The 23,361-nt window shown below is 37.8% G+C and overlaps 1 protein-coding gene across 3 annotated transcripts in view; it reads left to right on the forward strand.

Annotated features, from left to right (window-relative positions):
- Positions 1 to 23,361, forward strand: part of PREX2 (phosphatidylinositol-3,4,5-trisphosphate dependent Rac exchange factor 2) — a 171,268-nt gene that overhangs the window by 120,806 nt on the left and 27,101 nt on the right. For all 3 annotated transcript variants that reach the window (XM_010405115.4, XM_039548323.1, XM_010405116.4), the window contains 4 exons: positions 1,244 to 1,346; positions 2,876 to 3,019; positions 7,044 to 7,158; positions 21,303 to 21,369. In XM_010405115.4, coding sequence (XP_010403417.1) covers positions 1,244 to 1,346; positions 2,876 to 3,019; positions 7,044 to 7,158; positions 21,303 to 21,369 — 429 coding nt within the window. The remainder of the gene's footprint in view (positions 1 to 1,243; positions 1,347 to 2,875; positions 3,020 to 7,043; positions 7,159 to 21,302; positions 21,370 to 23,361) is intronic.

Raw genomic sequence — 23,361 nt, forward strand, 5'->3', positions numbered from 1 at the left:
GAAATGTATTTAAAGGCAGCTTTTTCAATACCTTCTCAGCACTATTTGGCTTACAAATGATCCATGTTATTTTAAACAAGGATATTTGAAGGAAGTTACACTCATTATGGCCAGAGTTCAGTAAAGAATGAGCAGTTGTGCAAGGGTTTCCCACGCTGCTCCTATGGTATTCAGACTATTCTGCTGACAAAATCACTCTGTCCATAGACTTTATGAATTGAACCAGGAGACAAGATATTTCTAGCAGATTTGCTTTTTCATAAGTACAAGGGGGGATGCTATTTCACCATATAGATCAGGGAAAATCATGGGTTTTTTTTGTTCTGTTCTATCATTCTGTGAAGTATAATTTATGGTCAATTTATGGGCAGCTCTTTATTATTCTTTGCCATCCTACTGTTTCAGTTCTTAGAGGGGGGAAAAATACATGCCTCAGATTTCCTTTTGGCTCTTGCTAATCTAAAGTGCCAGGCGAGGGCTTTGTAAAGAATAGAATTACTTTAAGTGATTATTGATTTTGGCTGTAATTGCTCTGCATATCTAACTCAACCATAATTTTAGATTACTATTTTCCTTTTTAAAGATTCACTTAAGTGTCTTGAGAAATCCTGGATCTCTTTAACTATCTCGTTAGCTCAGGGGCACGCAAAGTGAGCTGTAGGTGAAAATCAGACTATTGGCACATCTATGTACTTGATTTGTGTCTAGAGTTTCGTAGTTGCAGGTGCAAGTCACCCTGAGCTGTACTTTCTCTGAGCTTCTGGTTCAATTATTGGTGCTTAGAGTGGACACAATAAATTGTTATATGTTGCTCGTAAGTGAAGTCCTAAAGTTATGGAATTTTTAGAAGAAAATTGCTAAAAAGAAGAATCTAGTTTTCACATTTCCCTTCTGTTGCTTTATGAGCTAGACAAGGTGCTAAACTCTGGTGTCTTACAGAATAATGACAGAATTATTTGATTAAAAGACATGAGAAATAATGGTAGCTATAAATTACCTGTTAATTTACTGTGTGAAGTGATAGCATGAATTTTGATAATCATTAACTAGTAATGAAAGGGAAAGTGCCAATAGAAATGAAGATATTTACCTCATCTAGGAGTTAAATAGGTTATGCACTGCAGCAGTGAAATGTTGTGCAACATTCTGTAGTTAATTTTATGTCCTGCTCTCTTGTATTATTTCTGGTAGGGAAAACATCTGGCTGAAATGACCTTTCCAATTTTTATTTTGCCTTTTTTAGGCTGATGAGCAAGCTATGCTAGAAGATACATTGGTTGCATTGTTTGACTTGGAAAAAGTTACTTTCTATTTCAGACAATCAGAGCCAGAACCACTAGTTGCAAGTGAGTAATTAATATCTGGGCTTTACTGGTTTTGTAACATTTTTTATTCCTAGAACATCACCTCCCACAGGGAAATCTTGCATAATTTGGAATTATGGAGACTAAGTTAATGTATAGCTCTCCTGATATTCTTAGATGTCCTAAAATACAGGTATCACTGATGACAATGCAGGATCATTATCTGACAATGTCGGTAACCTTGGGGGCAAAATTGTTTGCTTAGCTGAACTTTCCATTGGGAGTATGTGACTGCATCAGGAAAGTCCCTGAAAGACCCAGCTGTTATTGAAGAAACGTGTAAAAATAGCTTGAAGGTCTTGGTAGAGAAATGCACCGATATGAGATGGAGAAGCATAAACCCCATTTCATTTTGTCGTGTGAAAAATAAATAACTCTTTGAAGAGTTCGTTGAAAGGGCATGGCAGACGCTATGAGGATGGCTTTAAAGTGGGCAAGAAGCTGGCTCTGAGACCTGCTGCTGCAGATTGTCAGGGTCCTGAACCCTTCCTCCCAAAACTCGCCCAACTCAGCAAGAAAGGACTGTCTTTGTGGTCTGCTGTTCATACCCTTTGCTCATTTTCAGCCATTCCTTTATTAATATGTGTTCAGCCAGTAGATATTTTCCTGAAGTGAACTTTGTTTAGTGAGCAAAAAGGCCTCATTTTTTTCCTGTCTCGTAAGTCCCCTGGGAAGGGAGGAAAGCATGTCTGCTTCACATCAAGCCCTTCTGAAACAATTCCTTTGCTGGATTAAGACCACACGGGAGACAACTGCTGCAATAACCAAAACCAGAAGACACAAAGCTACTCCACAAAGCTGCCTGTGCTTGGGAGAATTCAGTAGCACAGGGCTGATAGGTAGGATTTAGCTTGTGTAAGGCTGTAGTTATTTTGGTTTGGTTCAAGTAAGGCCCCTGCTCAGAGTGTTTTAAAAAGAAGCCCTGCTACACTGGGTAACACCATGGAAATGCAGTTACAGGAGGGCCTCCTAATGGGGAGTTAATGCTGTACCTATGTCATGAACTGTTCATATTGCAGGAGCTTTCAACTGAGGTGTCTGTGCTAATACACAGGAAGTCTGTGTGTTCAAGGATTGTAATGAATTCTGCATTTTCTTTTGGTTTAAATGCTGCCACCACAGTCACTGACGATGCTTACAGTAGTCAAGAACTAGAAAATTATTTTTTCAGTTATGATTCTGCATAATTAATAAGACAAAAGAAGTCTTTTTCTTATTACCATAAGTAGTGAAAAATGTTCCTTTGGAATCTTTACCATTTAGGTACAATGTAATTTATGCAGACAGTAAAAACCCCTATGTAATAATAATACTAATGCAAGTCACTGTGTCTTGTTGTTACTGTTTTCAACTTGGAGACTTATCTGTGGAAACAATGTGTAATGAAAAATACTGAATAGTGTGTCTGCAGTGATTGTTTTATCTAACTGCATGAATTTTGGGTGCAAGAGTTTCTGGAAAAGAACGTGTTGTTGTTTACAATCAAATTGTAACTCTGACTGTATTTTTAGATTTACCAATCACATACCAAGCAGAAGGAAGCCGGCAAACACTGAAGGTTTACTTCTACCTTGATGGCTACCATTTTGAACAGCTTCCACAAAGGCTGAAGAATGGAGGAGGATTTAAAATCCATCCAGTACTTTTTTCACAAGGTAACTTGAGGCTAAATTCCCCCTGCTCTGCTTTTTTCACATCATAGCTAACTCCCTTTAAACTCCCACTTATTTACTCTGATTTAAATAGTCTGTAGCTTTAAGGGTACAATGCCTATATTTAAGTATTGTTTAATGTGGGCATTTATTGAGAACTTTGAATTAAAATGTAAATTGAAGAAATTATGATGTCTCTAATAAAAAATAGAGGCATGGGTATAAATTTCTAAGTTTATGCCAGTTACAGGATTCCAAAAGCAAAGAGTGAATCTTCATTTTTGTTCTTTTTAGACATTAATGGACAATAGTCAGACCATGCAATTTGCCCTTAATAGCATTTTGCTTTTCAAATGCTATCGTAATCGTTTCTCATTACTTCATATTTGAGGACTAAATTGTTATCCCCCTGAGAATTCTGTCTCTTGAAAATGTTATGAAGAGTTAAATAACATTTTCAGACTTATGTGGTTATTGCTCTGCAAACATTACAAAGTGAGGAATGGTGGCACTGATGCTCAGACTGTTCATGAATTACAGGCAGTCTGCATTAGCTGCAGTGTCATTACAGTCATCAGGAGCGTGATGAAATGGTGAATGTGAGCTGCTGATTGCCTTGAGCTGCCTTTGATTTCACAGGGAGCTGAAAATACTCCATACCTTGTGAAAGGCTTCCAGGGTCTGTGTGGAATAGGCAGAAGCCAGGCATACAAATGAAGTTTTAGAGGGGAGCTTGGTCTTTGACAGACCAGGAGAATGTAAAAGGAAATAGGGCACAGAAACATAAATAAATAGCTGAACTTACTATAAAGGTAAAGCACACAATTTTTATAAAAAATAAGGTCCTTGAAGTCTGATTTTTAAGCAAACTAATAAAGACTTCAGAGGATTTCTTTTGAACAGATTGATTTGAGTCATAGGGAAAAATGAGAACACTAAGCAGGAGGCATGTTTCAGTACAATAGACAAAAGAAGCGCTTGAGAGAGAACAGAAAGTACCTTGGTTCAGCTGAATTCCTGGAAATACTATTTTTTTGAGATTGAGAAGGGCATTTGGTGTGCTACGGGATTTATTTTGGAAAATTTTTTCCACTTCTGTTTCCAAAAGTCCAAAATATTTGATTCTTAAGATAAGCATCTTTGTAGTCAGCTGAAGGAAAAGGGCAAGGATCCATTCAAGCATTTACATCCACTTAATATTTTTCAGTAGAATGGAAACTTTCTTCTTTCTTTATCTTATCAAATTTCTTCAATTTTCAAGGATCGTCCTCTAAAATAGTCCATTGGACTCCAAGAATAAGAAGTCCTGGATAAGAATTTAAATCCTAGTGTTTAAATCATTATTTTAAGGGGTTTTTACCTCATTAATGAGTGGATTGGGATTCTACTTTTTACTTCTTTCCAGTGAGGTTTGGCTGAGCTGCCATCAAACTAACTCACTAGATTCCCATCTGTAACTGAAATTTATTAGCTACAAATGTAGAAATCTTATTTAAGTTTCTCCATGAAGTGAATTTTTGCTCCCGAATCTAAGCATAGGTAAATCGTTTCCTGCCTAAAATACAATGGCTTATGATATTTTCAAATGGAACATTTAGAAAATCATGGTTTTGGAATACTTTGTCAAGGCATGGGTCAGTGCACATCAGTCTGTTTATCTCTGTGTTTCTCTATTCTGAGTGACATAGCTCCATGCCTAAAATTGTAAGTATACATGTTTACAGGATTGGCACTAAAATTTTTTTTGAAGTTTTTTTGTTGTTTGCCCAGGCTACATTATCTATCCCTCCATTTGTGAAAACCAGTTTTGTTCAACCACATACCCAAGTGTGTATGCATTCAAAAGGAAGCTGGTTTGCAGGACTGTGGCTGAGGATGTTAAGATACTGCTATTGGCATTTAGATTTCTCTATCTCCGACATTAGGCTTAAGATCTTGGCCATGAATTTAATGACACTATTTAAAATTAAAATTCTATTTTTTAAAAATTGCTACTTAGTATCTTAATTATGTATGTTTTAAAATTTTTTTTAGTTTTTCATAGAGTCTTAGAATAATTCCAATTGGGGGGGACCTCAGGAGATCTCTATTCCAACTTCCCACTCCTAGCAGCAACATCTGTGACATGAAATCAGGTTGCTTGGGTGTCTAAAAAGTAGGACCTTGCAAGCACCCAGGGACAGAAACTGTGCAACCTCTTGGGTAGCCTGTTACTCTGTTTAACTGCCCTAAAGGTGAAAAAGGAAAAAGTTTTTCTTTCTGTTGAGATGAAACGTGTCTTGTTTCAATTTATGTTGATAGTCTTGTTATGCCAGCTTGTACTGTTGTGAAGAGCCTGGCTCTTTATGTGGCCCTGCACTTGGGTGTATCCACTGCTTGTCCCAGTTTGGTATTAGCTGAAAACCTGTCTTACCTCCTGCATATTAGTGATAAACACACTGAACAGTAGAGATACCTGTGATGCTCTGCTTGTAGTGGGCCCCTGGGCAAACCATGTCCATTAGCTACTACCATTTGAGTCTACCCTCTCTTCCAGGTTGCTTTCCCAATCAGTTATTCTATGTCTTCAGACCATAATATCCTATCTTGGATCAAAGAATACCATAGAAGACATGTTTGTAAGGAAAGCTTCCTTACAAAAGAACTTTCTAATATATTGGGTAGAAAAATGTTAAACCCTTCAGAGAGGACAGGGACAAAGCACACAGCATGCGAGTCCCTGCCTGCACCTGTGAGCATGGCCCCACAGAGGCAGAACTGCGTGCTCCTCCCAGTCCTCACAGATGACCGAGTTTCCTGGTTGGATACTCTAATTGGATAAAACCAACTTCATGCCAGCAGAATAAACAGTAGGGATTATCAATTCTATTTGTGTTAACATGCTGTTGTGAATGGAGTTCAGTGGATATTTTTGTCTGAGCTTTCTCGTGTGACTTAGAACCAAAGAAGAATTAATTCTGACTGTTGAAACTTAATATTTTTCACACAGAAGTAGAAGTACAAACTGTGAAAGCACAGAAGGGGAGTGCAATTTGCATGTTCTTTCACAATGAATGAATTATTTATTAACTGGTCATATTAAGCAGTACAAGCAGAATTAATATTCTGTGTGCAGCTGAAGCTGTAAGGCGGCAGCATGTTTCCATGAAAACTCTGCTTATGGCTTGCATTTTCTGATGGAGTGATGAATTCTTAGAATGTGTTTGGATTACTAAAGTGGCAGTGTTCCTAATTGTAAAGTCTTTCTTGCTTCTCCACAAAAAATCTTATTTCACCAAAAATTGGGGTTTATGTTATAATGTGGTTGACCTCTTAATGTGAAGATCTTTATATTTCCAGTCCAAATTTTCATAAGAATCCTTTAAGTTTTTGTTTGGTTTCTGAGTTCTTGTAGCAATATTCATCCTTGGTTTGGTGAAATGAATACAGCAAAGGTGGACACACCACAGACAAGTATTTGACTTCACTTACCTGATCCTTGAAAAGGAACTTCTAGGTCATTTTCAGAGATCCGGTGAAATTTGCTTTACTTGATGTAGAAGAAGGTACTTACATTATCAGTGGGTATAACTAGAGGAACCTCTAAGTAAGGTGCTCCACATCTCCCAAAATGAGGCTTCTTGAAAAGTTATTAGGTCTCCCTCTGTGAAAGTAGCTGTTACATTGATCCTTTATTTCCTCTACCCCAGCTCATTCTACTGTTTTCTTCCAGGATTTATCAGAATTAAAACCCACATTTGCATTCACAAGGCAGGAATACTTTAATTAGAGAAAAGGAACTCACATTAGTTCTCTCCTTTATATTTTCCACAGGGCAAGAAATAAAATTTTTCTTGTAAATGAAATCTTAAAGAGAGATCTGTACGAATTTGATGACATATGGAAACAGCTCAGCAATTCACAGTAGGGTCACGGCCTCAAGGTTAAAGAGTAATTCACTTGTGTGTGAACAAAACTACAAAGAAGGCAATTACTAAATGTTTAATACTGATCTTTCTCTTTTCCATTCTCCTTTCTCTTTTCACAGCATTGGAGAGCATGGAAGGATATTATTACAGAGACAGTGTCTCAGTGGAAGAATTTCAAGCTCAGATTAATGCTGCCTCACTAGAAAAGGTCAAGCAGTATAACCAGAAACTACGGTGGGTAATAAACCAACATTCCTGAAATTAGCTTACCAAGTTCTGCTTTTCAATTCAGTTTCTGTGACACATCTTTAAACTGAAATGTGTTATATGGTGGTTTGATTTTGGTTCATGATTGAATAAGGTCCAAGATTCATAATTCTGACTTTTCTGATTTCTAAACTGTTAAGTTACTTTTTAGGAAATTGTTTTCTCCTGAAAGCTTTAGCTGTAATTGCCTCCAGGTTGTTGTACTAACGCATAGAAAAAAGGGAATCTCTACTTGATCATAGGAGGAGTATCAGAATTGCTACACATTATGATCTGATTTCACAGACCATATTTACCTAATTTCTACAGAATAGAACTTGAAAAATAATGTTCTTTTCCAGCTCTTTCACCCCACACCCCACCATACTAATGGGAATACAAACATATTTGGATACCTGCATCAGCATTGGCTATGGATTACAGAGTGCATACTTGCCAGTATATGTAGAAATTACGCAGCTGTGTATTTTGTTAAATATTTCATTAAGGAGTTGCACATAAAGACAGAATTTCTATTACACAAAATAATCTATTAGTTATGAAGTGAAGTAAGGAAAATGGGTACATAGATCACTCTTGTGTCTTACTGTGTCTGTTGAAAAACACCTGTTTGAGTATTCTTACTTGCCACGTGAGTTGAAGAGTGCAAAGGACTGTGGTAAAATCACATGTATTCACTTCTAAAATTCTTTAATCAGATGGAAATGCTATCATTTCACTAGAAGGATTAGGCAGTTTATAAAAGCAGCAGAGAACAGGAGTTAAAAAAACTCAAGGACAGTGGAACAGGAGTTAAGAAAACTCAAGGAAAGTGGGGAAGGGGGAAGAAGATAAATGAGGGTCTTACTGCAATTCCTTCACCTGTTGGTCCTCTTTCTGGAAGATTTTCTTCATGGATCTTGCAAAACTATTTCTCTAATTTGTTATTTAAGGAGTGGGATTTCTAGATTCTGTTTTAATCTAAGTATTGCTATAGCAAAAGTGATTTTAAAGCCAATTTTATTAAGTGAATATGATATATTTAATTTTTTTGTGTGACATCTCAGTGCTCTTGTATGTCAATGACAAATGTATTTATTTAGTCTGTTTTCCACCTTCTTACATTTGCACTTCTTACTTGGGGAAAAAAGTGCCTCCTGGGTATTTATGTGACAAGGCTTATGTTGTAAATCAGTTTTACAGGGAACTTTGGTCATGCCAGTATTTGGCCTAGATGAAGTCAGGTAATGTCAGAAAGAGATTCTATCAGTTAGACCAGGCAAGACTTTTTGTGTTGTTTTTTTCCTATGAATAGGACCAATTTAACCTCCCATGAAAATCCTTAAAATAAATTCTTCCTGACTCTATGCTCTAGTGTTCCTTGATCTTGCTTACCTCATGTGTTAGGTCCTCCATTCATTCTGTAGCTATAATGAGGGGCATTCCTCTTTACAGTGTTGTGACTCTCACAGCTCTGTTGAGTTGCTAAGCTCCAGCCTAGTTTTGCAAGAAGTTACTATGAAAAAGTTATCATTAACAAAAACTACCATGGGTATCTCTGGCAAGTCAGAAGAACAGGAAAAATTCTATTGTTTTTTTCAGCTCTCTAATGTCTGACTAGAACATTCAGTAATTTATTTGTTTGCTTTCTGGTGAACTTTACCCATTTCTTAAGTGCAGCAAAAACAGCTTCAGGAAATAACTGATAAAATGTGAAGGGGAAAAACAGAAAAGCAGATGCTTCATTCTTGTTCTGCTGTTTGCTAGCCTGTGTAGGTGTTTGGCCAGGAGTATCTAATGAAGTAACTACAGCAGCAAAAGATACTAACATTTGGGTAATTGCTCTAAAGAAGAACAAAAAAATTATATGAATATTCCCTGGAAACATACTCAAGTGCAATATTGCTAAAATGCTTCACATGGAAGAAATCCTCTGTGCAGCACCTCTTAATCAGTAATAAAAAAAGTCATTTGAGACAAAACCCCTAAGCCATTCTTTCTCCATAGAAAAGGGACATGTTCCTTGCTTGTGAGATTACCATCTGATGACCATTTTATAATCTCTCCATCACAACAGCAGCCAAAAACAAATAGGATCAGCAGCTATGGAAAAAATAGTGAGAGAAGAGGATGGGGACTATGGGAAGGAAGTGACACTGCAGCCCAAAGCATCCATTGATGAGAACTCAGGAAACAATTTCATCTTCTCTCACTCCTGATGCATTGAGTTAATAATGCTCCTATAATAATGTGAAATAGAAGAGACCCCTTCGTTGTGTATGGTCCCATTTACAAACAGAGTTGTTGGCCTAGCTTGGTGTGTACCCAAGCAGAAGAGTAAATTAAAAAAATGAGTACTACCTTTGCTCAGCTACCTCTTAATTTCTTGTAATAAAGTCTTGTTAAAGTTTGAGTACATATAATATTTTTGGGTGGCGAATCTCATCCTGATGTGTGGTTTAAAAGAATTAATTTGCAGACTATTTATTTGAATGAATTAGAAGATATATTAGGAAATTTTTTGTGGATTTCAGGAAGGATAGCTATAAGTCAAGAAGATGTACCTTTGCTTTTATTGCAGACCTTGAACCTTTGATTTTATTGCAGAGGTCATTCATAATTACGGAACTCTGACCAGCTTTTCCACAGTATCAGAACTGATGCAATAAATCCAGGTGCAAAACTGTCCTTGAGACTGATTTCAGCATCATAAGATCTTCTGTCATTCATGGTTCCTGCTTTGGGGCTTTTGCAAATACTATCTCAGCTATGAAATAGTCATTGATAAAATTATCATTTTTATGAGAATGCATGAAAGTTGAAAATTGGTTATAGAATTTCATGCTTATGTGGAATGGAGGAAATGTCCCTCCATCCTCTGTAATGGACTTAACCCTAGCTATTTGAATCTTATTAGTAATGTAAGGGAACTTTTATTCTAAGATCAGCTCAAGTTGAGTTCTACAATTCCTGAGGCAACATCATTTACAACAGCAGTATGTAGGAAGTGAATTATTGAAATAAAGATGTTATTTAAAGAAAACCAACAAAAAAACCAATACGTAGTTTATGAAATTTCTGAATCTGCTGAGAAATTTTCAGCATCTAACCCACAAATATTCTTAATCATGCTGGATTTTTTTTTGAATTGCACTTACATTTATAGTTCACCAATTCTGTTTCTGTGACGCTGATAAGGAAAATAAAGTTATGTTCAAATTCTGTTTGAGAACTGAGCTGGTGCTAGTAGTTGCTAGCAATGTAAATTGAACCTGATCAAATTGTTTGCTAATGAGAAACATTCAGTACATCCAAGTGAAAGTAATTAGGTCAGCAGAGATTTTCAAAATCTTTATTACTATGTGTTTGATAGCTCAGCAGTTGTCTTCTAATTTAGAAGTGGACTAAAAAGAACCTATGTATTTGACCTCTATGGAGGTTAATGTTAAGTGAGCCCTTTCTGCATTCTCATTCCTCCTCCCACTTGTCCTTATCTTCCTCCTTTGGTACTCTTTGACTTTCAACCAGGCTTTTTTCATCCTGAACCAGTGCTTTTGCTGTTACAGATACCAGACATTATTTTGTTTCAACAGTGCAGGGCACAATGGTGTTCAAATCCATAACTACTACAAATGATGATAGTAATAACAAAATCTCAAATGCCCTGTATTTACTCAGACTGCTTGGGTGATTTAAGTACTATCTTCAAAGTCTTGAGTCATGTAATTGTAAAAACATGAGGGTAAACTTAAAGCAGTAATGCTTGGAAACTGCAATTTAAGAATTATTTATTTAAAATACATTCTGTCCTTTGAATATGGTCTTTATAGGTGGTAAAGGTCTATTTCCTGCAGTAAGGTTCAATATGCTAGCTATTACTCTATTGCATAGAAATAAATCTTCTGGTCCTTGCTGTGATGGTCAGATTGGTTGTGATGCAAGCCTGCTGGAAGCTGGGACAGACCCTGACAGACAGGTTAGCTGCATGGCCACAACTCAGCCAATCTTTGGACTGAACAGTGACTTCAAAGTAAAATATTTAGTTGGATACAAGAACAGTTTTTATCCTTACAGAAGTAGGGTTCGGGGTTAGCTTCCTGCAAAAAGTAAGCCATTCTTAAAAATGGGCTTTTAGCGTAGGAATGAAAATTTCTGTAATGTTTGTCCAAGTCATCAGAGGTTTGGACTTGCTGGCCCAGGATGGGACTTGGAGTGTGCAATAGGAAGCTTTCTCTTTCAGGCTTCCTGTTATTTAACACTTTATCAGATTAACTTTTTTTTTTTTTCTTTTTTTTTCTTTTTTTTTTTTCCTGGTGCTGGTGGGGGTGTTTTTTTTTTTTTTTGTAGTGTGAATTCTCGTTCTGGGTAAAAGCTGTGTCCCTCCTATGACATTCTGTTAAAATGCAGTTTTCTACAGGTGCTTCTGGGTAGCTGCTTAATCAGAAAAGTTCAGGCACATCTGTGCTTTAAGAGGTTTTTTCCTGGATGTGTCTGGGCATATAAGGGATGTATCACATAGGCAGAGAGGATGTTCAGGGCACAGGTCATTCAGCAGGGTGCAGGGCTGCGGCTGTACCAAGCCTGCTTCCAGCTTCTGTGTCTCTGCAGTGTGCTTTGCTTTCATTGTTGACTGCAAGAGCAAACTGTGGTGGTCTATAGGTGCTGAAAACTGCACATCAATATACGTGCTTGGATTCCAAAACTGTCTGAGCAGATAATATTTAGCTAATAAGAAATTAGAGAAATCAATGGCTTTTAGATATGTGAGCATTTTTAATGCTTCTGCAGAAAGCTGTGCTTGCATTTAGACATCTAAACACCTTTAAAATTTGTTTTCTGATGTTATGGTGTCTAGGACTGGGAATGTACAGAGGAAATGAGAAAAATAATAGATGAAGATGAGGTCAGGAGAGCTCTGCTTTTCCATTAATTTTCTCTTATCCTCAGCATGGCACTTTCTTGTGACACCCCTGATTACGTGATGACCCAGTTCTTTCCTCCAAAGATAGGATCATGCTGTGGGAAAGACAGCTGAGGGTTGCTGTACGTCCCCATAACTGGTGTGGGTGCTAATTACCACTGTGTAGTAATTAACTCGCCTGTACATCAATAGAGAATGAAAGTCTGGAAAAAATGTTCCTTCCTTCCTGCCTACCATTCTGTGTGATTTGGAACTATTCTTTGAAGTCAGCTGTGTCCAGGGTTATTGGCAGCTACTTCTGTAGCCTGTTGTACAGCTATAATAGAAGAAAAATTAAAGCAAGCAGTAAAGGGGGAAAAAATTGTGGATTTTTTTGAGTTTTCTTGGGTTTTTGTTGGGTTTTTCTCCCTATGTTGTTGCTTTCTTGGATATCATTTTAGGAGGTAAATGCAAGTCTGTTATGCTAAGGAAGCAATTATAATCAGTGAATCTAATGACAAATGATTTAGCTAACTACCCTCATTATATTGAACATCTGATTACACTGAACGTAATATTTGTCATTTTAAAGAGTTTCATTTACAATGTAACTTCAAACAATTTCTCTGTCTGAAGCCTCCTGTATTTATTTTATGTCATAAGTAGTCCTCCACAGAGCAATGGCATATTTAATTAAATTCTTTATTCAGGGATGTTACAATTCATGAGGTTTTCGTGTTGTTGGGTTTTCTTGTTTCTTTTAATTTTCAGAAAGATAAGAAAACTATTTCTGCCCCTAGAACATGCAAACATGTAAGAAAATCTGTCTGAGGAATGTAACATCTTTTTTATTTATACACGCACATATACACGCACAACAGCCTCTCAAGCTGCAGGCTTCTTGGCAGGATGAGGTTTGCTGTATCCTGTATAATTTAGTCAAGGCAGAAAATAGATGTGATGGCACTCATGGCTTCAGGCTGAACTAAAATTCTCTTATAGTTACTTTGCTATAAATGAGTTACAATGACATAAAGGACCTATCCACTTAAAGGTAGTTAATTACTATGAAAGAAAGAACTGGTTTGTCTCGGAAACAACATGATAAAGCCTCAAGGCAATACCTGCATTAGCAAAAAGACCAGGTTGTATATCAATTCCTGTAGTAAATACATTAAAATCCACCTTAAATCTGACAGATTCCTTGCCCCACTGTTTCCAGTGGAAAGCTTTTCCAAAGCAAATGCTCATGTGGTCAAGAAGTTTATTTTGTTTGTCCATGTGCCACTCTTGTCCTGTGATGAGTCTTTCCTTCATGTCTGCTCACTTCAGTGAGCATTAATGAGCAACTAACAGTTTTTGTCATTGCCATCAAATTCAGAAAAGTGATGTGAGGAGAGTTATGGGTTTCAGGGAGTGATTCTGTGATAAGATTTTCTTTTTGTTACAGTGAGATATTTCTAAATCAGGTGGAAAAACTGTTTTCCTGTATTCGGTACTGCCTATTTGATACACAGCTTTGTGTTCAAAACAGCAGCACTAAAGCTGGACTGCAATACTACATGGACAGATTTATCATGTATTTTGTATGACTATAAACATTGGAAACCTAATGACTCTTAGATTTTTAAGATGTGGTTCCAAATGTCTAGAAATTTGTGGCATAACTCTCTCTAAATGCAGAGCTTTTATGAAGGAGAAATTGAAAATCAGGCATTCACTCTGAAGGATATCACAAGGAAATAATAGCTAAGTTTTTCTCCTGATGAACTTAGTGAAAATTATTTTAGATAGAACAGAAATTAAGATTCATTGCATCTAAGTGAAGCAAGACCAGAGAGAGAATAGAGAGATCCTGGGAAAGGTAAATTAAATTTGTCTGGTTGGTCTAAAAGATATTACCAGATGGCTGAAATTTAGCTTTGGGATTTTTTTCCTTTTTCAGTGCTGCACTCATTCTGCAAATGTAAATTAATTGTTTCTTTAGACTTGTTGACAGAGTGTGATCAGTATTTGTTATCGGTAGTGTTCTGTAATATAAATCATGTGTCTTGGTAGATTATATGTACTGACTCTTTGCTCACTGAGGTGGACATCAGGTCCATCCTGCTTTCTTTATCCTCTGCAAGCACAGAGAATGTGTATCTGCAGTTATCAAAGGTGGAGCCTTTTCTTTCACTCCTGGTCCCTGATAGGAATCCAGCCCAAGCCTGCAGTAGTCAAAAGCCTAACCACATGATTAGTATTTGGCATGTTGTCCCTTTCAAAGTGTATTCCATGTCTGGAATATCAGGAGCTAAAAAGGAGACATCCACTGTATGAAAGAGAAATGTAGAAGAGATTACATAGCATCATTTGGTTCAGTATGGATTTGGCTGTTTGGATAATGATGGGAGAAGCAGAAGGGGCTGCTGTAACTGGTCTGCGGTCAAAGAACTTCCTTTTCACATCACAAATAGGATGGTTTCAAGCACTCTTGGACATAGGTAGAGATGCTAGAGACTAAATTCTGGATAACAGGTTGCATGTGAAAAGTGGGCAGTGTTACATAGAGCAAATTGGATCTTTTTTTCCTGTTTTTTTTTTGTCATCCATGACATTCTGTCTTCACATTTCTATTCTCACATTTATTTAATCCCCTCCTTTGATGTTTATAAAGGTTTAGGAGTAGGGCTGTGAAAGGCCTGCTTTGATAGCAGGACTGTTGCTTTGCAAGCATCCTCCTCTGCACCTCAGATACTTGTACTCATTCTAGTGCCAATTGCTCAGCATATCTCTGTAGGCTGAAGAGACTTTAAATTGATGGGAGACCAGTAATTTAGCCAGATGCTGCAGTCTTGCAAGAAAATGAGGAGCAGTATGAAGACTTCTCCCCTTAGTTCAAGAGTCTAGTTTCTTGGGAATTTGGTTTTCAAGAGCTGAAAATCTGTGTCCCTGCTATACTTCGTCTACTCCACTAAAGCAGGCAGTTGCCAAGGAAGTCCTTAAGTTTCATTTCTTGAAGTTTTCTTAACACCACTCCCCACTTGTAAGTATTTAAAAGCATTATTAAACCTGATAATTTTTCTCTCTACGTATTTTTCTTGTCTCACCATATAGTCACATCCTCTTTACCAAAAGGGGCACTATTTCCCATTGTAGAGGGGAATAATAGCTGTCCTGGTTCTGGCCAGGACATGATTAATTTTTGCAGTAGCCAGGAGGGACATGGCTCATAGAAGGAGATTATTCTATACCACCTCACATCATTACTGGGGGCAGGGGAAAGGAATATCTTCCAAGGAGAAGTGGTGGAGTAAATGTGGTGCTGGTCCTGAGCCAGAGGGAGCAGTCAGGGGGGCGTGGCTGCAGTCAGATTGTGGACTCCACAGAGAGCATTTTTGTGTGGGAATCACTTTCTCTTTTGTACACTTTTACCATTAATATTGTTGCTCTTATTGTTTGTTTTCTTGTCCCATTGCTGTTTCTAGTAAATTGTTCTTATTTCAACCTGTGATCTTTACCTTTTGTGCCTCCAGTTCTCCTCTCCAGCCTGCTGCAGGGGAAGGGAGAGCAAGCAATGGTACATAGCTTGGACTGGTTTCAGAGGGAAGACTAAATTGGAGAATACCATTCCTAAACCATAACTTCAGTAGAGACTGACAAAAGCTGGTTTGTCACTTTGTGCTGTGGGTAAGCCAGGAGTCATATGATTATTTAGGTTTGGAAAAGACCTTTAAGATTGAGTTCAACTGTTAACCCAGCACTGCCAAGTCCACCACTAAATCAGGCCCTGAGTCCCATATCTACACATGACCTGAATACCTCAGGGATAGTGACTCAACCATATCTCTGGGCAACCTTTTGCAGTGCTTGACAACCCTTTCAGTACAGCAGCTTCTCCTAATAGCCAGTCTAATCCTCTCCTGGCACAGCTTGAGGCCATCTCCTCTTGTTCTTTCATTTGTTACGTGGGAGAAGAGGCCAACCCCCACCTCATTACAACAACAAGAATGATAAGGTCTCCCCTGAGCCTCCTTTTCTTAAGGCTAAGCAACCCCAGCTCCCTCAGCTGCTTCTTCTAAGACTTGTGCTCTAGGCCTTTCTCCATCTTCATTGCCCTTCTCTGGACACACTGCAGCACCTCAGGGTCTTCCTTGTAGTGAGGGGCCCAAAACTGAGCATAGGATTTGAGGTGTGGCCTCATGAGTGCCGAGTACAAGGGTGTTAAGACAAAGGGTAGGGCTTACTGAGTTGCTTAGACATGAAATGTAAGTTACACATGATTAGAGTCACATGGTATTAAAGTTTTCCATTCTCCATTTCAGTTTGCATAATAGTTGTGAAAGGTGAAAATATTACTGTATGTGCTCTTTGAGAATTTAAAATCATGGTACTGTCAGGAAGCTTTTCAGTTGTTATAATTAAACGTTTCTGTAACTACTAAGGATGCTGGTGGCACTGTACACAGGATGGTATTACTGACAGATGCTAGGAGACATGATTGAAAATTGCTGAGTCTCAGCATGGGTTGAGAAGGTAATTATACTTGGTGATTTATCATTTATTGAGGTTTGCCATTTAGCAGAAAGAATGCATGAAACAATTTGTTATAACAGAAAATGGATACATTTACTACAGAAAAAATTGAATTTTTACATATGTTATGTGTACATAAATGCATTTACAAATGTATGTGTATAAATATATATACACACACATATATGTAACAAGAATGTTATACACACTCTGACCTGTATAGTTAAAAACTAGAGGGCAGAACACAGAATTGTTATTAAAGAAATACAAAAATATGCATGCACATAGATGCAAAACCAGAGAGATACTGTTTATCTGTGTCATAAAAATGTACCGTTTGGTTAGAGCTGAAGAAAATAATTAGGGACTCCAACACCTCCCTACTCCACTCCTCTGTTCTGATGTGAACAGTTCTCAGGTTGCTGACTGTACTTTTCTACAAGGTCATGAATATCTTGTAACTGAGGGATAAAAAAATCTACTAGAATTAAGATCCATTTCCATCCTTCTGTTGAGGACAGTATGAATTAATTTATGTTTGCCACAGTGATGTGGAAATAAAATACTAAATTCTTCTGTTCTACAACACTAAAGCAAAACCTTTATAGAGAAGAACCATCAACTTGGTGGTATTTAATGCCACAACCCAGTTACCTCCGCCTCTTCAGTTATTTCTTTACTACCCTTGTATTTTGAAGAAAAGATTCACAATACCTAGGATAACCCTACGTGCTTACTGGCACAAGAAATTGAGAATAAGACTAAACATTTGAATTTGCTTGATTCATCTATCTCTTCAAAGTTACTCAGGAATGTGTGTCTGAAACCTTCTTAGGGCTCTATTTACAAAATTTCAACTTTTCAGGACTTTATACATGTCTGTGTCAGTTTTGGAGGGTACCCTGTAAAATGCTTCACTAAGAAAACATAAGTACTTCTGCATATCTTTTGTACTTAAGTTCTGGGAAGACATCTTGGGAAAGCATTTATCCTGTGAGAGACTTTTCTTTTTGAACTCTTAAGATGTTTGTTACCTTATCCCAGCATTAGTTTTCCCTGAGATACTTGTCCCCATTATTTGGCATTGCTGCATAGGGGATATCTTACAAAAGTCGAACACAGCAATAATCCCCAGTAGATTCATTGTGTATTGGATTATCTACCTTTTTTTTTCTTTTAAAGAAAGGCTTTTCTGCTAGATCTTAGAGAAATTGCAAAGCTTTAAAAGCTAAACTAACATCACATTTGGAGACAAAGAACTATGATTTCATTCTGGTTCATTTCAAATGGATTAGAAATTTTTTTCCAAATTGGGCACCATGCCAAGATTGCCATTAACTTTTCCCATAAAATATGATTAAGGACCTTAACAAGCATTTAGTAATTAAGTGAAGTGCTTTGGAAATTTATATGCTGTCCACAGGTTGTCATGTACTGTAAAACACTGAAGACAGTTTTTATGAAAAGCAATAAAAATAAAGCACTTGAGAAACATCTGGGAGTGTTATCTGATGGGGAAGGAATAGTTTCACTTGTAACAGGATATTTTGATACTTAAAACGAATGTTATATATAGTTGATTTTCTGTTTGTTTTTTTTAGGTTAATGAATAATTGGCTGAATTGATGGAGTAATTTGTATAATCATATATCCCATTGTAGTGTCCATATTGCTTCATTTTATACCCTGAGTTAATTATTTTCCATGTACTCCATTAATTAGTGTACTGTTCTATATTTGGATTCTGGTTTCATTTAATGCATCTGAATTTTCTGGAATAACAGTCCAAAGAGATGGGATTGCTGAACAGTCTCTGAATGAAGGAGATTTTCCTATTGTATGGCAGGAAAAAGCAGTATAGGCTTTCAGTCTGATAATGTTCAGTGGAAAGCAGGGTGAGGCTGTTTTTTAGCTTTGCTAACAAAGAGAAAAGGTTGGTCTGTTGCTGCTGAGGTAGCTTTTATGTGCTGTGGCCACTCAAAGTGATTTATGAGTAATTTTCTCTACAAACCTCTTTTCCTTTCAATAGTGTCCAGCTTCCTTTGACACAGAGTACAATGTGGATCATGCAACAGGTTTAATGGAATAACAGAACTAGATTAACTTTGCTGTGCTTTCTGAGGGAGTTAATTCAAACCTTAAATTTGGAAGTTGTTTTTCAAAACTACAAACTACTGGAAGCAAAGTCTACTAGCATAAAAGGTGGATGGATTTTTTAATCAACTCAATTATTCCAGATTATTGAAGAGTAACAGGTATTCAGATCTGCAGTCTGCACTCCTGTCCACCAAATGTACAACAATGTAACTTCTCTCCTAGATAAAACCATAAAATAAGAGGGCGAGTGATTTTTAACCTTGTGTGCTACATGAATCAGTGCTTTAATGACTGGAGGATCCAGCTGATCCTCTTGTTTGAGAGTTAGGATGCAAGGATGCAATTTTTTTGAGTGGTTTTTTTTTTTTTCCATATTTTAAAGCAACTGAAATTTGGTTACCAAACTCCATAGTTCCAGCCTGAGTTGTGGCTCAGTTTTGACCTTTAGTCAGGTCTATGCCTTGAGCACACACAGTGGAGCTAGATCACAGTGATACCTTGAGGTTGTCACTGGTGAATCTCTCTCTTTTTCCTATATATGTTCCATAATTCAGTGGGGTTTCTCTTGTTTGCTTCATTTAAATGTTGCCCAGAGTTGCTGCCGTGGTAGCTGTTGCCTGGTTCTGACTGGTAGGTAGGGAGGCCTGTCAAATGTTTCTATTTTCAGCTGCCACAGGAAGTTTTAGGAGCTTTACAACCAGCAGAATGAGTTTTGTGATCAGAGAAATATGGAATGGTTTGGGTTAGACAGGACCTTTACAGATCATCTGGTCCAACTTCACTGCTGCGGGCCGGGACAGGCTTCTTTAAAGTGTTGCTGCAGAGGCAATAAAACCTGTGATCACAAAGATATATGTAGGATATTTCCTCTGCCTATGAGATGTTTATGCTCCTCTGCAGTGAGCAGTTAAGTTACTTATAAGTTGAAAAGTTAAAACAAAAATTCCTCTAGGGTTCCTGAGTTGAAGAGGACAGGAGAGAAGAGCCCCATGCTTCCTGTGTGCTCTTTGCTGAAGCTCTTCCTTTTTTGGTGTAGAGGAAGTAGAAGGGTGTTTTGTTATAGGGTAGAAAAATATCAGCCTCCTTTGTGCCACACAGAAATTCATCAGCTTTGCATTTGAAGACAGCATATGTTGCACTTGTCCATTTTATATAAACTTTTTCTGGGACTGTTCATTGTTAAGTGAAAGGTTGTAGCAGGAACTGTGAGAATATGGGTTGATACACAGTAGATAAACCTCATACAGTTAAGTATGCTTTCTTCATCACTTTTGTGTTCTGCAGGTAAATGAGTTTTCTTTGGTTTTTCCTTTCATGCGCTAATTCATTTTCAAAGTATCTTGGGGTGACCTTATGATGTGTATCCCATATCACTGCCTATGCCCAGAAATTAATTTTTGTGCCTTTCTATGCCTCTAAACTGAGCCTGAGAGGGGGAAGGAAAAAACTGAGCAAAACTTTTTCAAAGCAGTTTGCAGCTTGTTCAAGGTCACACAGAGATAGCGACTTTTTTTTTTTCCATCTGCAGCAGGGGAGGGAGGAGGCACCCGGCTTGCTGGGTTTTTTTCAGTCAGCTTTTGGCCAGTAGTTCTGTTTCTTTTTCTCCAGAGAGAGACTGAGAGTTGAATTTTTTTTCTTCCCTGGAATTTCGGATTTTCTCCTTTTTCCACTGGACTGCTACAATATTAGAACACATCAGGAGGACTTTCCACCGGGCACAGAGGGCCTGGCCCTGGGCCAAGCCCCAGCTCCGAGGAGACCAAAGGGAGGGCTCTGACATTTTCCCAGGTTTTTTCTCCACAGCGAGAGATTTTATTATTCAGCTTTATTTTCCTTTTCCCGTGTGTTTGTTAAATAAATAGTTTTATCTCCTTCACTTTCCTTCGAGGAAAATTTATTTTTTCCCAAACCTGGTGGGGGAGGGGTGCCTTCCCTCAGAGGATATATTTCTAAATTTGGCCAAACCAGAACACAGAGAAGTATGGAAATTGGAAAGAAAGGCAGGGGTTTTTTTATTTGTACATGTGTGCATGTCTGCACACATTGCAAGTGCCATTTTGCTGGTATGATGTATATGTGTCCCTTGTAAGGTTTTTGGTTTTTTGTTTCTTTTTATATTGTGAACATGTACATGTTTCCTCTTTCAGTACTGTGTTTCATGTTGAGGATTGTGTTCTTATGTTACTGCACTTCTATACAGCAAATATAAAAAAACCTGTAGTGTGTGAAGCTCAGGCACTGTTTGTGCCAGTTTTCCCAAAGTCATTCTTAAAATCTATATAGTTGCCACAGATGTTTTCATGGGTATCTTTGCTGAAAATCACTTTCAGATCCCATTTTTTTCTGATAACTAGACTTTCAAATTTTGCACTGGGGCAAAATTTTGTCAAAGGGCAGAGGGACAGTTTTTGTCTCCAGAACAAAAAATTTTCCCTATTACTTTAAAAGAAGGAGTGACAGTGCCTGTTTATTATTGTATTACTCCTTGACCCTCTCTTACCATAAGGTAAAGAAAACTCCAACCTTCAGATGGTGTCTAAGAATAGTCACTTGTAGAAATTTTTTTCAGGAGTTGAAACAATTAGTTTTTGCCTTACTTATCTGTTTGTTCTTTCAGGGCATTCTACCTGGACAAGTCAAACTTGCCTCCAAATTCAACATCTAAAGCAGCTTATATAGATAAGGTAAATAAAAATGTTAAGTGCCTAATTAAATTCTGCGTGTTACACACTGTGTTACTGAGGCTTTCTTTATTCTATCAAAAATTGAATTATTTAAATCCAGGGGGTGAGGGGCAGGAAAAGGAGAAGCTCTCTTGCAGCATTTTGTCCTGCCTGTGTTTTTGGGGTAGGTGGTGCCATGTGGTTCTGTATTAAAAGGTGTGGCAGGAGGGTATCTGTGTTTGAGAAGAGGAATCATTACTTTCCTTTTTCAGTGTACTTTCAGAGCAATGCAACTGCTCTAGGAGCATGTGGGGTAGGATGGGGGAGGACAGGTGCAGGCAGAAATTCTTTGTTCTGAAAGCTGGAAGCGCTTTTCCAAATTAAATACTCCTTCAGCATCCTGCTCAGAAGGCTTTCTTCTGAATCTTCTCATTTAGCCTTTCTTCAAATGCTTTCATCTGTCTTTAAACCTCTGTGGCTGAAAGATCCCAGGGGCTATGAAAATTCATTTAATGCTCTCTTCTCCTGTTGGAGAGTTAATTCCTATATTGCAGCCTAGTAGGGGGAATAAAGAAGTTCCTGGGGTCTTGCCTACAAAAGTGATTGAGCTACTGTGGCTTGAGAAATAACAGTGCTCATCAGCTGAGCCCAATGACAGACTAAAATTTTACATCAGTATCATCCAGCACTGGTGTTAACAGACTGATTAGTTCCTGTTTCTTGGATCCATGCAGGACTGCACAGGAAGGAAGAAGGATGTTTGCCACTCCTTCCCTAGGGTGTCAGCAACCTGCCTAGCAGTCACAGGTGCAGCAGGGGATGTTTAGCTGTGAGGGAAGTGCTTGTTATCCCTAAACCTGTTCCCTATTTATTTAAGCAAAAAGTTCAAGGGCAAGAGAAAAGCATCTCCTAATCCACATCTGACCAAGGGATGCTAGGTTAAGCCAATGCATTTATTTTGCAACTGGAGCAAGCCAAGAGTGAGTGCATCATCCATTTTTGGCTGCACCTTTCACTTTATTGTCCATAGCTCTGCATTAGTAGATGACACCAGCTAAAATCAATTTAGACGGATGCAAGTTAAACCAGTAGGACTTAAACCAAGTTAAATCTGTTTGTACCCCAGTTTAGATATGCTGGTTTTTATAGCTGATTTACTTGATCTCTATGCTTTGTAAGTGAAGTAACTATCACAGGAGCAAGTGAGGCTGCCATTTCTCTAACTAGTTAAAATTGTCTTTAGGGAATTAATCTGTCTTTCAAAAGATTAATTCTTTGAGTAGCATGGGGGTTTGTTGGAATCTTTAAGTGTTTCTGGAATAAAGAGAAGTGGGAATTTGGAGTTATGTGATCTGCAAGTTTGGATTGTGAACACCTCATTTACGCAAAGCACCCTGATATACTGGTTTTCATTGCTAGACCACTTTTGAAGGCTCCTCTTCTGACTCAAGCTTTGCACTTGAAAGCTGCCTTCTTTAGTTCATTCATTCTTAGTACAGTAATGCTGGGGTTCTTTTAAGTCTTGCTACAAAGTTAACTGTTCTTGCTTTGCAGTATGGTTTTGTCATATCTGTTAATTTTTATTTTTTGATGTTGTTAGTGAGTATTAGGAACTAGACATTTGATAAAGGACAGTGTTGTCATAACTGTAAGCTGATTTTCTCAGCAAGTCAATTAATGAGTCTTGGTATCTTCCTGTATATGTGTACGGTTGTAGGTTGCCTATTTATGGCTTCCCTTCTTTTCCCAGTCCATTAACGGATACAGCACTCGTGGGTCAATTGAGTCTATTGAAGTGAAAAACACTGCTGTAGGCAGGACTGGGAATGGAACCGTCAGTGATGGGAGGAACTGAAAAGCAATGTGGTCATAGGTTGTGTAACAGAAGACTCTGTGTTTTGTATTTATGTCATGGAGTTTGGCTTTGGCTTTCTCAGCTAGACCCAGTGTTCTACCTGTATCTGTGATGACCTTCTCTGTTAGAGTATCTCATGTGCTTTCAGGAGCAAATAT

The sequence above is a fragment of the Corvus cornix genome, chromosome 2 (genome assembly GCF_000738735.6).
Source record: "Corvus cornix cornix isolate S_Up_H32 chromosome 2, ASM73873v5, whole genome shotgun sequence".
NCBI classification, from domain to species: Eukaryota; Metazoa; Chordata; class Aves; order Passeriformes; family Corvidae; genus Corvus; species Corvus cornix.